The sequence below is a fragment of the Pelecanus crispus genome, chromosome 4, assembly GCF_030463565.1.
Source record: "Pelecanus crispus isolate bPelCri1 chromosome 4, bPelCri1.pri, whole genome shotgun sequence".
Taxonomy (NCBI): domain Eukaryota; kingdom Metazoa; phylum Chordata; class Aves; order Pelecaniformes; family Pelecanidae; genus Pelecanus; species Pelecanus crispus.
In genome coordinates, this window is record NC_134646.1 from 79,806,107 (window position 1) to 79,822,666 (window position 16,560).

Sequence of the window (16,560 nt, forward strand, 5' to 3'; positions counted from 1 at the left end):
CAAATGCCAAATATTCCTTCACTTAATAAGGGGTGAAGACAGGCCTTAGAGCTTCTATGGAGGTAAAAACTATAATAAATATGACAGCAGAGGAGGAGCCAAGTGCAGAGGAGGGCAATCAGGGGTCCCTTCCAAGGGAGTTTATTTTCTTCTTCTCCGGCAAAGATCCATGATAGACAAGTACAGATCCAAGTATTAACTTCAGGGCTTGTTAGGTAAGTGTCTGTATCCACTTTTGTGCGTATGGTACTGTATACTGCTGAGAGTGATTCATCTGTTAAGGAGTTGTCAGCTGAACTGAATTGCACCAGTATTCTTGTTTCTCTACAGATACCTTCTTAGACTTGTCCTACACTGACTATGGCAGCTCTTGGGTTCGTGACAAGTTTTCAGAAGCTTTTCACTATTCTGAATTCATAACTGGTGTAATTGTTTACTTACTTCTCATGTTCTTGTAATATATATCATTGTTAAACATTTTAAAGTCTCTGTATATGATGAAAGATTTAATCTTTTCTATGATGACTTTCTTACAAAGCCAGCTACTTGAAAATAATACGAATACTAACTTCCCTTCTGTTATCAGGTGAATAAATCTCATTTTCTGTAGTCCATTTCATGTCGGCATCTTCCTGGTGAGAACCCATCAACCAACTATGCAGCTTGTTACTCCTTAAGAAAAAATATTTTTATTCTGAAAAAAAAATTTCATTGTTAAAACTTTCAAAATTTGAAGGTGGTAGGGTTTTTTTTTCCCCCAGCAGGTTTTTTTTTTGTTTTTAAGCAATAAAGACTGAAGAGTTGTATGCTGTATCAACACAGCAAACTAGAATTGCTGATTCTCACGGTTCAGGCACACAAGAGATGACTCCCCTCTCCTGAAGCCCTCTGTGTAGCTCTTTGGTGGATATCTGTGTAGGCTTTCAGATTTCCTGTCTTACTCTTCTGCCCCCCTCCCCACACAGGAATAAGCTGTTGTCAGAACAATAGCCAAGAATGACATTTAAGGTTTTCTGCCACATCAGTACTGGCTTAATGTCACTACCTTGTTTTGTTCGGCTGCATTTTAGATACAATAAAACTCTAATGTGAATAGGAAAATGGAAAAAATAAAATAAAATTGTTCCTACTAGGAAATAATTTGCATTCAACACACCCTTTTTTTCTCATTGTTTCTCACAGGGTAGTCAAAACTATTCTTTTTAGATTATTCTTGAATTATAAACTAGATTCAGACTTGGCAATATTATTGTTCCAATCTCATGCCTTTTTTAATGTATTTATACTGTCATATAGAAGACCATCTTTACAGTGGGTGGTCAGTGGGATAGCATAAACTCAAAACTCAAACTTCTGTTTTGTTGTGGCATTCAGTTTTGAAACAGTAAGGTTTTACCAAAACCTAATGCAAATTTCAACCTTCTTTTTAACATCTGTTGAAAAAGACCAGTGTTTTTGCTGTGTGTACAACTAAGCCTACTCAATATTGTGGCGGTGAATGAGAACCTAAAAGTAACTAACTAGAGAACAAATGCAAAGAGGTGAAAACTTCTCAGTCTTCATTGGTAACTGGAGTTGCATAGAGATGGATACTGTTTTGTTTTGTTTGTTTTTTAAAAAAAACCCAAACCCAGAAACTTTGATATGTACGGGTCAAAGACAATAATAATCTAAGTATGATACTTTCTTTTTTCATTTAGAGAAATATTCAACACAATCTTTTTTTCTGTCAATTATCTTTTTATATATTGATAATTCAAATGTGATACGATGCTTTATTTATGTCTGCTTCTTGTTAATCATGTTTAAAAGTTGTTTTAATCTTACTGTTTTCCTATCTCACACCATTGTCAGAAGTTTAATATGTGAAATAGCCGGTTTCCATTTACAAGGACTGAATAACACATGGAGAATAAGCAATATAAATGCTGTTCCACTTTTATAGTAGATAATAGCAGTCTTCAGGTGAACACTGTAATACTGGCAACTGCACCTCCTGGATAGTCCTCTGCTTTGCATACTGAAATCAACATCATTTACTTCTGATGCACAGAGATGGGAATTCCTCTGTGACATGAATGCCTTGCCTTAGAAACACTCAATATTTTCTGTTATCAGTGGGGTGTAGTAAACAATCTTTCCAGATCTTGAGACCGAAAGTCAGTGTGTGTAGCTCAAATTGTAGCTTTGTAAAAGCTACAGTAACTTAAGCTTGATGAGTAATACAGGTAATCTATGGTTGACCTTCACAAGAGTGTTTGTATTTAGCGGATATACTAAAGCTTGCATCCTTTGCTTTTTATTATACCAAAATAATTAATTCTTATTGAGCTCAGTACGATATCTGAAAAATGTATTTTCACTAGCAACCAGTACATTACCATAATACAAATTTTCACTAGTCTGAGGGGTAATATAATCCTAAAGTATTTCGGTTTGCAAAGTACCACTGTTCTGCCAGGTAATAAGTTTCTGCAACAAAAATCACAAGTCTTTCATAAGGAGTCTGATCCAAGGCTCATTCAAACAGTTTCAGTAAATTTACGGGATTTTGGATCGGCTCTGAGGCGACAACTTATTCCCAAGTATACATTACTATTTAGAACAAGGCAGCTTCATTATCATATTGTATTACTGTAACATAGACTGAGATGTTTCATGAAGTCTTGAGCGCTGTTCACTTCCACGTGAAAAGTATTCACTTTTTACTTCCACTGCTCATCTGCAGCAAAAAACGGCTATTTGCCACACATCTTCAGATGTCTTTGTTGTTGATTTGTTCTGCCAAAAATATAGGTGCTCATCCAAAAAAATTATTTAAAAATAGTTAGCTTGCTTCCATCCTCATTCCAGGTCAACTTGCTTTTTTCATTGTCTCATGCTCTGTTGTCTCCCCCACCTCTTTTTTCTCCCAATCCCTCTTCCTTTCAGTGCCATTCATGGTTTACTGATTTTCCTGGCTCCTTGGCAGCCTACCCAGCGCTTCTGATTTCTGCAGTATTGCTCCTTTTCTACTTCTGTACCTTCGAAGGCATCACAGACTCAAGCACGCCCTTGAGGTCTTTGTGTTGCCTAAGATTTTTGAAGTTCAAATTCTGTACTCTTTGGGCTTCCTGACTTCTGCTGTATATTCTGTAACAGGGAGTGCGCTGTGTAGCTCCAAAGGGCTAAATGTAAACATAATATGCAAGATCTGGTAATAGACATCTCGACCAAGCAGAGAGAAAATAAAGTGATCTTGCAAACCCAAATGAAAAAGAGAGGAAGCACAGCTGATTAGGAATGATCTTTAAAGCAAAACAAATAGGCTGGAAAGAAGTCAAGAGTTTGTTTGAAGCTGTGTACACTTTCTCATTCTCTTTTTCTGTAATTATGTGGTTTCCTACATCTTGTCTCAAATCAGCTAGAAGAAAAAAATGTGTGTGTGTGTGACTGGATTTACTGCTTCTTGCAGATACCCAGATCACCAGAACATCAAAGAGAATAGGATGCTCTGCTGGAAGTGGGAAAATAGTCTGTCTGGTAGACCTATGCTCCAACCTTACAAGTGATTTAGTTAAGTTAGAATGTATCCGATCCCTTGATGCCTGTTATGAAAGCACAAAATAAAGTCATCTTCACAGAGATACTACATTGCCATATTTTTAGTTTAAGTTAAAAAAATTTTTAAAGCTGAACTTCCTATTCAGTGGTATAGGACTTGAAGTTTTTCAGTTGCGCTTTTACATAGGAATTAAATGTAGAAACATTTCCAGTCATTACACTTTTATCTAAGACTGTTTCAAAGAAGAGCTGAAGAGCTTTCATAACACAACAAATGTTTTGAAACCGATACAAACAAATCAGGAATGCTGCTGGTTTTCAGCTGACTCTTTGATTTGTTCCTGTTATATCAATTGTTAAGTAAGATAATTTTTGCAGCCTCAGATTATTCTTTGCTTAGCAGTAAAGCTACTGTCTTGCATTTGCACCATCAGTGCTGTTTATATTCATGATGCGGTTGCAGCATTTTAGTTTTCCATCAAACTTAAATTCTCAAAGAATATAGATTGAAAGGAAGCTGCCTTGTTCTAAGTAGTAATGTATACTTGGGAATAAGTTGTCACCTCAGGGCTGATCCGAAACGCCGTAAATATACTGAAACTGTTTGAATGAGCCTTGGATCAGATTCCTTATGAAAGAATTTGAAAAAATTAACAAAAGGAAACCCTAAAAACTTTTGTTACACCTCATTATACAACAAAGTAGTTAACACACAGCTATCACAGTAAGGATGTATACAAAATTGGTGTTTGTATTCAGTTACCCTTCTGCCAACATCTGTCAGATTTGCCAGTGGCAATATTGCAGGTCAAGTGCAGCATTACAGAAGGGGCAGGCTGCCAGTGTCTCCTCTGAGCTAATACCCTTTAAAAAGCAGAGCGGTAGTGCTGCCGTGCCCAGGAAGCAGTACATATCAATCTTACAGAGAGATTAGAGTCTAATATAGTTGGTTATCAGCTAGCTTTTTCTTTCACTTCCCAGTACCAGGTTTTGCTAAGGATCATTGGGGCTTGAAAATTGCTGGTGATTATTAACAGGTTTTTTGAGACAGAGTTGCGTGGGTTGATGCATTGTCATCAGTGACTGTCATGACATAATGATCCTTTGGTATAGATGTTCAATCCATCATAGTGTCTGATAGACTTGAACTGAAATGGAACACAGTTCACCCTTATTAATAGAACATACAAGTTAACACACAGAACCCCTGTTAAAGATTTTTCATTGAAGCCTTGTATTTAGTAAAAGTGTTTTCAGAATCTGTATTCTCAAATTGACCTCTGTCATTAAACTGCATATAATTGTCAGTAAATCCTGGGTTTGAAAGACTGGCTTCAATACAGTTTTTAAAAGGAAGTTTTCTATAGGCTATGCAGGTTATTTATATAGTTGTGTGTATATTTATATGTGTGTATATATATTTTTCAATAGTATGTTTTAAAAAGACTAGAAATAAACTATTGTATATGTCATGTGTGTATATAGATGTAGTTCATACAGTGTGTGGATATATAGGTTTTTAGAGAGAGTGTTTTCAGGAGCCTGCAAGTAAGTTTTGTTTATGTTTGTATAAAATATTTATACTTATTTGTACAGTGTAAACTTAATATTTAGGGTCTACACTAGGCTGTATCCTGGCTGAATAAAGTGCTTATCATGAAAGTGGTAGGTTACTGACAGTGCCATGGCACATGGGAACCTAACATCGAGCTGAAAATATCTCGTTTGTTGGTGACACTGGAACATATTTTTTTGGAGATGACACATCAAACTCCCAAGTCCAAGAAATGCAGTACCCTGTAGTTTCTAGACCCAGCTGAAATGCAGCACATCCTAGTGATGATTTTCTAGAAGTCTTTTTAAAAAAAACCGATACATCGTCATATTCAGTATGTAATTTATAAATATGTTCTGTCTCTGCTTTTTAGTAGTTTGGCGTTTTACATACTGTGCGATGCTTCTGTGCTCTCGATTTGATCCACAAGCCTCTGAGATCAGTCTCTCATAGTAGAATCTCATAGTGTATCTTTAGATGACCAAAGAAGAGGAGGCCTCGCTGTTCTATTCTTAGCATGTTACAATATGTTTATACTTTTTGTAAAAATAAACAAGATGATAAGAGTTCTTCCCCAAATAGTATGAGGCATGTGTGTCGCAATGGTGACTCTGCAGTGTTTGGCATGATGGCTAAAACAGCCTGGTGCAAAAAGAAGGTGGGGAAAAAAAAATATAGGAAGATGTTTAAAAAGGATTTCAACCTTCAGGATTTAGTACTCAAGATTTTTTAAATTCTTTGAAATAGAAATGTCTCCTACTACAATTTCATGTGTTCTCTAAGAGCCTTGGAGACCTGGCATGTTGTTAAAGCAGAGTAGTCATTTTGAGGTTGAAGAACAGCAGAAAGACCTGTCCGAGCAGTTGTGATTGGAAAGGATGTCAGCTCATTGAAGAGGGTATGAAAAGGCTTTCAGCAAACAGTGTGCTGTAGCTTCACCTGGAAGTAAGTCTGAAAGCATAGAAATTATGCAGATGGGCTACATAATCATTTGGTAACAGAAGGAAGCCAACTCATGTCCTGTGTTTCAACTTGTAACTCAGATCCTTTCTTCCCGAAAAGCACAATTGTAGTCTGATGAAAGCAGGAATGGCAGCTAACTCTGCTTGCTCTCAATCAAATTTTGCCCATTGCCTTTCCTCATGAGAGATCATGAAAGAGTATTGTCTGACTGCCACATGCTTGGGCTGATCTGAAATTTCTAGCTTGCTTGTTAAATATGTTACCTTGCTCAAATTGACATGAGTTGATATCTTTGTAATAAAATTGTACTAGAATTTGGTGAATGTTGTATCAATCAAGTTCATTATGGAAAACGATGAAAAAAACACATATACTCCCTGTTTCTCTCATGCATCCACCACTGGGTGTGCTTCTGTAAGTGAACAGTAAATTACTCCTATGCACAGTTATTTTTTCTAAAGAATATTTCATTGTCCAGAACTGTTCACATTTCTGCTGGATTTCAGTTTCATGTGTTATACTCAGATTTAGTTCAAGTTTTGATTTTACTCATTGACAAGCTTGTCTAACTTCCTTGTGTGCGTTCAGTATATGTAATGACTGAGAATATAATTTATACAAATAATTCCAAAATACAGAAAATTCCACTATGATTTTTTTTTCATCTCTAAGTGGCATTATTAACATACATTCATCCATGCTGAATGTTTCTAAAATCAGATTTTCTGTTATTATTTTCTGCCTTTTTGGCATACTTCAATCACATGTCCAGTTGCAAAAAACAGTAATGTTATTTAATTATCAAATCAATGTGAAATAATATGCAGTTGCAGAATATTACTTTTTTGGCAACAGATTTCCTTGCGAACTGCTTCATAACCCTAGGAGAGGCTCAAACACTAAAAAGACATTCTAAAAGAATTGTTTGCATCTGTTTGTTCTGTATCCCATATGATGGGTAAATAACTGCCTGTGGAAATGGCTAGTGTCAGCATTAAGCCATAGCTGAGAAATATTTTTCCTTTTATTGAACAAATTCCCAAGCTTCCCAGTACTTTTCCATCTCCTCCTAGTGTGGAGCCATAACCTAGATGGGCCCAAAAATGTAGTGTAATGGGTCCAGACTGGTGCTCTTAGAGTCCAAATTACAGTCTTGACTGGCTGAGTTAATAAAATATGCATGATTATTAAGTGAAAAGCTACTTCCCAAATGAAACACTGATTTTAAAACACAAATATCTGAGCCACTTCAGCTGCCTTTTAGCCCCCATTTAATGTAGTCCTTAAAGTAGTGGCAGCATTCCATCTGCACACACAAGAAAGACACACACCGTTGGCCTTTTCCAGTGTGGGAGAGGAGGGTCTGGTTGTCATTCGAGCCTTAGGTGGATCCTCCTAAGTTTTAAGTTGCTTCAGTTTTTGCTGCTGTGACAACTACATGGGGTGTTTTCTCCTGCGTCACAGCCATCTAGGACAACCTTGGAGGGGCAGGAGGAGATGTATGTGATAAAACACAGAATGGAGGACATGGCTAATTGGAGAGGAGCAGGATATTGTAAAGAACTTGAGGACCTCGAGGCTTGAAGTAACAAGTGCTGTGACTCGAAGAAAAAAGTCCTACTATAAACTTGGAAGTGTGACAGGACCACATGCTTCAGGGAGAAGGACTCAAGATTTATGTATTGGTCAAAGGATCAGCTGGCAGTGTGACGGTGGCCATGCAGAAACGTTGCACGTCATTTGAGACTTCATTAGGAGACATGTCCAGCACACATACTGCTGCTGGAAGTGGTGGTGTTGGTGTAACACCGTGGGGAGGGAGACCTCCAGCAGCACACTGGGTGCAGTTGTGATCACCCGCAGGAGAGTTGAACTTAGACTTCTTTAACCGCAGTGGAGAAGTGTTAGACTTGATCAGGGGGGTAGAATGGCATCATCCTAGACAAGACTAGAAGGACTAGGCTTGTGAAGTCTAGCCAAATAAATGCTGAGAGGGGATGTGATCGTTGTCTATAAATACATTTGGATTGTAAACACCAAGGAAAGAAGCTACGGTTTAAGCAAATGGCTAACGCTGGCGCCAGAACAAATGGATACAAGCTGGGCTGTGAATAAATTGAGGCTGGAAATGAGAAGAAATTTCTGTATTCTTGGAGCTGTGAGATTTTGGAACAGTTTTCTTTTAGGAATTAATGGGACAAAAAAAACCTAAGGACATTTTAGGTGGGCACTCAGGTTATATACTCAGGTTTAGGTGGGCACTCTGCTCTGGTGAGACCCCACCTGGAGCACTGTGTCCAGCTCTGGGACCCCCAGCACGAGAAGGACAGGGACCTGTTGGAGCGGGTCCAGAGGAGGGCCACAAAAATGATCTGAGGGCTGGAGCACCTCTCCTACAGGGACAGGCTGAGAGAGTTGGGGTTGTTCAGCCTGGAGAGGAGAAGGCTGCGAGGAGACCTTATTGCGGCCTTTCAGTACTTTAAGGGGGCCGATAGGAAGGATGGGGACAATATTTTTAGCAAGGCCTGTTGTGACAAGACAAGGCGTAATGGATTTAAACTGAAGGAGGGTAGATTTAGACTGGATATAAGGAAGAAATTTTTTACAGTGAGGGTCGGAGGGTGGTGAAGCACTGGAACGGATTGCCCAGAGAAGTAGTGGAGGCCCCATCCCTAGAAATATTCAAGGTGAGGTTGGACGGGGCTCTGAGCACCGTGGTCTGGTTAAAGCTGTCCCTGCTCATGGCAGGGGTTGGGCTGGATGATCTCTAAAGGTCCCTTCCAACCCAAAGCATTCTGTGATGCTGTGATTCTATAAGAGGGACTATTTCTTGCTTAGATTGCCCCACACATGGGCTTTGACTTGGTCTGTACCAGCTGTAATGTTGCTGTAGAAGCAAAACCAGTAAACTTTTGGGGTTTTTTAACCCTATGTAACAGCTCAAGGAAACACGTTCTGATGAGTGCAGTCTTTCTGATTGGTGAGTGCTAGATGTAATCTCCAAAGGACTTGTTTGTACCATTAAAATCAAGGAGTTTTGTGTATATAATCATTTATAAGATCAGGGCCTACAGCTGTTTTTTGAATTATGTTGTAGTCTCATTCTTTAAGGATGTGTATTTTCTAACTTTTTTGCAGTTCTTACTCTTACAAGCAAATCCAAATTCTGCTCAAAGGATTCTGGTCTTTATCTGACTTAGAACTGTGGTTACCAATCCAGAAACACCTGTTGAAATAGTATAAATCATTTTGTGACGTATTCAGTAAGAAGCAGTTTTCTTTCATTTTTATGGAGTCTGTTTTTATTTTCTTTTAAAATTTTTATTACTGTATTTTCATTTTAAAAATCACTGCTGCAGATCTTGGGTTCCAACAGTTGTGATCCTCTGTCTGCGAGATTGTGTTTTGCTGCAATAGGTTTTTTTTAAACTATTTATGTTGATGTTGATTATTGTCACTGATCTTGCAGTACCCTAGAAAATGCTCATATGAGCAGAAATAGCTCAGATGACAGATCTGTACATGTACCAGACCAAAAGTCTGTTGAATGAGAAGTTTAGAGCCTCTGCAGAACTTTTATGTGAAGTGCGTCATAGGAACCTCTTGAAGTCATTACAGCTAGGTTAGATGTTGAAGTGGTTTGTGCATGTTTTGTATCTTGTAGAACGATTAGGATATGAGGTAGCGCACTGAAGGTGGAAACACAGAGAGGTGTTTTGAAGAAGTGAAATTGTGTGATTTGCATATAAAGAGGAAACCATTTTCTGCTTTCTGAACAATAAACTCGTATCAGTTGTGTGGGGTGCAGTGTCACTGCTTGTTTGGTAGCAGAATTCAAAACTGCTGGGCATGGTGTGCTAGGATCTCTTCCCCTTCTCCACACCCCTTCCTCTTAACCTTTCTTGAGCAGGTTGGATGCACTCTAATATAATTAGAAAGATATTTAGACCTTTCAGATCCTGACAATTTATTTTTGCTTTTTTGCCTCTCTCTCTCACAAGCTAGGTGTTTGGTTTTTTGGTGGGTTTTTTTTGTTTTTTTTTGTTTTTTTGTTTTTTTGTTTTTCTTTTGCAACATTTTTGCTTTGGTACAATTTCTTATTTCTTAGAGGTGCTGTTTTTTCTGGATAATGTCTAGTTTGGCATCTCAGTTGTACCAATTTATATGACAGTTTTCCATCAGTGAGAGCTTAGACAGTTGCTGTATCAATAAACTAAGGGACAAACACTTTGTTCGTATGTATGAATTGACAGATTTCAGTCTGTGTTGTCTAAGGGTTCTGTAATGATTACTGAATGTTTTCTATTCAGGTATAAAGTGGTTTAATAGCACAGTGAATGCCTGTACCACTGTGTGTATGGTGAAGAGATACTGCTCTGTGAGTCCATTCAAAACTGAACATCAGCTGCCTAAGCGTAAAAATACGTACTGTTTAAAGTGAGTGCTTGCTCCCATGTTGTGTTTCATCTGCATGTGCAGATGCAGTCCAGTGATGCATGTACTTAGGGTGCAATATTGCAGAGCTTCTCCTGTGAAACAAAGAGTTTTCCCTCTTAATAAGAACGCAAATACAGGTCACTTAGCTCTTCTAAAGCTAATCTCATCACGCTAGAGTGGCTACCTCAGATGAAAAAGACTAATAAGAGCCTGGAAGATATTTAGAGAAATAACCTTTAAAACAAAAGACCTGGATTTAATGCTTTTAACAGTCTTTTTATACCTGAATATATGTATACATGATGAAGCTGAGATCCTATGAAAGAAAAAAATAAAAGTATTTTTTCTTCCTTTTTATTTATAGGTACTAAATGAAGCAGTGGGTGCACTGATGTATCACACTATCACTTTAACACGAGAAGACCTGGAGAAATTTAAAGCACTTCGAATAATTGTCCGAATTGGCAGTGGTTTTGATAATATTGACATCAAATCTGCTGGAGATTTAGGTATGACTATTAAAGACATTATTTTACATCTTACACTTGACTCCAGTAATCTGATAGCACCTAAGTCTTTGCATTAATGTTTTCTGTATAATTTATACTAACATAGTATGTAAACTGTATAATTTTCTCATCAGAGTGTTTAAAAATCATTATGGAGATACTAGCATTAGTTAATTAGGTGATAATATTAAACAGCTTTGTGACAGGATGACAATCCGCCTGTTCAATATAAACCCAAGGAGTAAGGCCATAATTTTTCATCTTTCTTTTTTACCCCAGTTGTATATTTTAACTACTACTGCTGTAATCCAGTCACAAAATATAATTCCATCAGCATGGCATACTACTTCTGTTTGAATAAAAAATGAGATCATTATCAACTGTCTTGAGACTTATTTATGATGCATGAGATTTAGTACTAAACCACTCCATAAAATAGAAATACCGATTTTATAGGAGAATCAGTTGTTGCTGCTTCAGAATAAATTCAGATACTGGAACTATGAAGAGCAGTATGGTGCTTAGTGTTTCACTGTATAAAAGCTACAGTCTGATTTGTACTTTCCGTACTTTAGGATAAACCATCTCTTACCTATAATCTATAGGTCAAACTACCACTCGGAATAAATGTCTGTATTTTCTTTGTTTCTTTTCTAAGACTGAGGTGACCGAGTATATTTCCCATTATGCTCTGGGAAGATCTTGGAAACATTTATTTCAGTTTCACAGAGCTTAGTCCTAGTAATAACCCCACTGAAGTAGTGAGGAGCTGTAATACGGTCTGTTTATCAGTAGATGATAGTAAAATCACCTGTTTCTAACAGCAGTGTAGTTTGCACAGCAGGCAGAGGCTAACAACTTCTTTGCAAGTTTCTGTAAAGAACAGACCGGATCTGAAAGCATGCAAGGTTGCGTTCTGCATATTGTAGCCAGTGCCACAGTTAGGCGCACACGTTGTGAGCCCCAGAAAACATGCATATATGTAGAGATTGGCCTGGGGTGATATCCTAGATCAAAACCCAAAACCTAGTTACAGGTCAAAGGCCCCAACCAGTCAGGAGTCCGATTTGTGCAGAGAATCCCTGATAAGAGGAAAATCTTCGCACATTTGTTGGCTTCTTCTGCAAGTCTCCGTGCTGGATTGTAACCCCAGCTTATAATTTAAATGCAGCCACATAATTCTTCAAGCCAGAGTACAGTAGATTTGGGAAATTCTCATTTGTATGAAATGCTAAATGGCCACATCCCTAATCATTCAGTTCCTATGTTGTGATTAGACTGAGTTATACAGTTAGGATCCATCCTGGTTGTGCATTCCAGTATTTACAAAATACAGTTGCCCCCTCTGTCAAAAGCCAGTAAATGCTGGAAGGCTTACTGTGTAAAATCTCTGATTTTAATAGTTACGGTGAAATGGTTGGAATTAAATACTAACTCACTGCTACTGGGACAAATCACTTTCCATTTGTTGAGCTAGTACAAATAATACACATTCAAGGAGGTAACATGAGAGTTAATTGCTCTTTGTAAAAAGCTTTGATTCACTCTTGAAATATAGTTAGATCATAGAGTCTGACATATTCCTGAACTTCTGTAGTAACTTTTTGAGTTATTTTTCATAGAGCTGGCTCGTGGGGTTGTTACTAGCTTTTCCTATTAAGTATTGTTTTCATGTTAGCACTTTCACTCTTTTCAAAATGCATGAAAACATACGTTTCTTGGATAAAATCTTTGAAATCTGGTCTACTTTTTCTCCAGTTTATTAATTGTTGACTAGAAAATATGTATGAGTTGTGAGTGTAGCTGGGTGCAAGAGAAGTGGGAGTCAAGGTAATGCCCGTTAACTCCCATTGAACCTGTGCACAAGATCACTGAAAGCGGTGGGAAAAGGCGAAAGGGAAGGGAGCGTAGAAGCAATGGATATGAGATGAGTGTGTGCTGTCTTTTCCTGTGTGAAATGTCTCTCTTCTCCATATCCTTGCCGCTCTCTTGTGCCATTTGTGTTTCACCATGTCTCCGCCTTTCAGAAATTAGCTGGTTTTCAAGTTGGGGGAAAATAGGGAAAAAGAAATTCCTACAGTTTAGGAGAGAAATTATCTGACTCTTCTCCCCCAAATTTCCTAAGGAAACCTATTAGGGAGGAAGGTATAAGGTGAGTTCAGGTCCTTATTTCTCTTTGCAAATACGTAATATAACTCTTTAAGCTCCTTTTAAAGCATTATTTTGTTAATGCTAGCTACCAGGAGACATGCATATTAAATTTGTTTTGCCATCTAAAACCTGCATTTTTGCTCCATGAAAAAAACTTTTTGTGTAAACACATGCAGCTGTTTAATATGATGCACTTAAAGGGATGTTATTTTTCAATCTTGTACTTTTCCCCAACTCACGCTTTTCCCACCATTTTTAAAAAATGGTGGTTTTTATACTGCCATTGATGTTAGCAGGATGCCAAGATTAATATTCCAGCAATGATGCTGTTTTATCTTTGTGTAATACGGCTAAGAGCAGTGACTAAGCAGACACTATTATCTCTACAGCAGAGAAAAGAAAAATAGTCCTGCAGGTTTCTTATGTTGGTTTTTACTGATCTAAAGAAAGCTGTAAAGTGCTGGACAGCAGAACGAAGGCATTTGTAAAATAGATAAATATGGTCTGAGCTTATTACTTGTCAGATTATTGTTATAACTATTACTGAAGAGAACGCTTTTTCTTCCTTGCTTGATAAGATATACTGGTGTTAGCTGAGGACTCATTGAATATTTATTTATGTAAAAACCCAAAGAACTAGACAGTAAAAACAGTATTAGGGTGTTTTTCAGTATACAAAACACTTTCTCCACCGTGAAATTATACTGTATACTGTTTGTGATCTCAGTCAGCAGAACTGAGACAGAAACATTTGTGGGAGCTGATAATTAGAGAGAGAACATGTAGTAAATAGAAAAAATGAAGAAAGAGAAGTCAAAAAGCACACAAACTTTTTCATGTAAACATTTTGCTTAACTGCTGTATATTGAGTACTGGAAGGTAAAAAGCAGAATGGGATGCATGCAGTGCATGCAATTACAATCACTTGTTGCCTCATCTGTTTTTTGAGGTAAAAAAGGAAAATTGTGCATCTTGAAACAATCCACCTTCCCTAACTGTCTGTGGAAATCTGTAACAGTCTTTTAGCTGCTTGATGTTATGCCCTTTTCAATTAGTAACTTTTCAGCTATTAGGAACGTGGACTTAATTTTGCATTATCTTTACATGCCATTCAGAAGCAGATTTTATACTCCCTATTGACAATTAGCTGGGTTATCTCTTTAATTTGAGGGACCAGCAATGGACTGGGATTCTGTTTGTTGTAATTCTACAAACCCGTGTGCAACACGAAATAAATTGGCCCCTCCCTCTGTCATGATTACCCATACATGAATTGGAAATACTAATAGTCATCCTGTGAGGGCTTTGTAAGAGTTGCTGTCATTATAAATTATTTTATCTTTTTTACAACTTGTATAGATAGCTTTTGGGAGGGTATCTGCTCAGTGGTGGAAAGCTAACTCACGCAATTAACCGCACTGTTGAGAGCAAGGCAGATTTCTCTTTGCTATTCAAAACATCTAGCTCAGTGTGCATGTAAAACGCTTACCAAGACTTGTGTTCTAAACTATCCGACATCTTCAGTACTTTGCTTTTGTGGTTTCAGTGGTCTGCTTACTGTTTGCCTTAGTTTGCAAACACAATAAATAGTAATAAAAAATCCGAAAAAAGTATGTTTGCACATATTTATCAACTGTTATGTCAAGTGTTCTGTCTGCCATTACAGTCAGAAACTTAGTATTTGTGCAAAACAGGTGTTGAAGTATCTGTAAATTTAAACGTCATACCCCTGAATTGCTGTTAAATGGGAAAAAGTAAGAAACATTTGGCAACTGGTATCCTTTCCCCCCATTCTTTGCAGGGATCGCAGTGTGTAATGTGCCAGCTGCCTCGGTAGAAGAAACAGCAGATTCTACCATGTGCCACATTCTGAACCTGTACAGGCGAACCACCTGGCTTCACCAGGCTTTGCGAGAAGGCACGAGAGTACAAAGCGTTGAACAGATTCGGGAAGTGGCTTCTGGAGCTGCCAGGATCAGAGGGGAGACCTTGGGCATTATTGGATTAGGTATGTTGGCTTCAGAGGTGGTTTAATACTCCTTGCCTTCCGTTGCTTTAAAAAAATTATGATTTGAGCTATAAAAATGGAATGCTCCGTTCACTCCTTTCCATGTCGAGCATTCTGTATAATACCACTTCATTCCTGGTGTTTATATGTCTCAAATGTTTTCCCCTTAGATGTCATCATTTCCCTCAGAAAACTTACTTTGTTGCTGATAATCTCTCAATTCTTAGAATTTCTGTACATGTTTTCTGTTGCCGTATTGCCTGGTGTCAGGCACACTGGTTGTAAGAGAAGGAGGAGACACCATCATTTCCCTTCTCCAGGACAGGGATCCTGCTACTTCAACCCAGTGTCACATGTATATGTTGTAGGTCTTGTCCGCTGTTATATCTGGTTCTGTTTGTGCTTTTTTCCTTCTATTGTTTTTAACACTTCTGAAGTCTTTGTTGCAGTAACAGCCTGCAGAGCAGTTATTTCATGCACTTGGTTGAGCTGCATCTGAAACTGTACTTCAGCTCAAATGAGAGGAAAAATATATGCAAGAAAGTTTGAAATGTTTCCAGACCTAATAAAATCACCTACTTACCTCTCTGAATGGCCCTAAATGTGTTTCAGCATCTAACAGATGGACAGGCTTGCTTGAGATGAATTAATTACTGTCTGTTACAGAAGTAGAGAAGAAAAACAAGCAAGTCAGTTTCTGTACAAAAATTATTCAGTCATGTGCTTGTCTTATCAAAGATCTGATAGATTGTGGATGTAATTGCTGTGGTATTCATCCACAGGAATTAATAATATGACTTTGACAACAAGGCATCATACTTAAATGACTGTTCTGGTTACACATGGCTGTCAAATAACTAAAGCCTCGAACTCTTACTTTTGGAAGCTGAAAATAGCCTGGCATTACATAGTAGTTATTTAAATGAGTACGCAACACACCCAAAATATCTTCACAGTCAAAGAATTGCCTTTAAAATCTGACTTTCAAGAAGTTAGTCATAAAGTTGCTTTCTCAAATCTATACCGGTATAATTATGTACCTCATTTAAACACACAATGATTGTTTTACTCACAGTCACAGCATCTATACATAAATGACAATCACCTGCAGTGTTTTAAAAATGGAAATGCATACCTAGTTTTTGAAACTTAAGCCTTGGCTCACATGCTATGTGCGTATTTGCTGGAGATACCTGTCCTGTTGGCATTGCATTTTTTGTATTGCACAAATTCCAGGCTGAGATGAGAAAAAGAAGTAATTGATTATTGACTTCCTTAAGTAAATTTTATGTGTGTTGTTTTTGTTGTGAATGACTGAAAAGTACAGATGAACAAATGGATAATCAGATTGCCAATATGTGTGTAAAGCTACGTAAAATGGTAGGTTTTCGGTT

General features: G+C 37.7%; 1 protein-coding gene across 8 annotated transcripts in view; it reads left to right on the forward strand.

Moving 5' to 3' along the window:
- CTBP1 (C-terminal binding protein 1) overlaps window positions 1-16,560 on the forward strand; it is a 253,569-nt gene that overhangs the window by 215,132 nt on the left and 21,877 nt on the right. For all 8 annotated transcript variants that reach the window (XM_075709145.1, XM_075709147.1, XM_075709152.1 and 5 more), the window contains 2 exons: window positions 10,863-11,007; window positions 14,960-15,166. In XM_075709145.1, coding sequence (XP_075565260.1) covers window positions 10,863-11,007; window positions 14,960-15,166 — 352 coding nt within the window. The remainder of the gene's footprint in view (window positions 1-10,862; window positions 11,008-14,959; window positions 15,167-16,560) is intronic.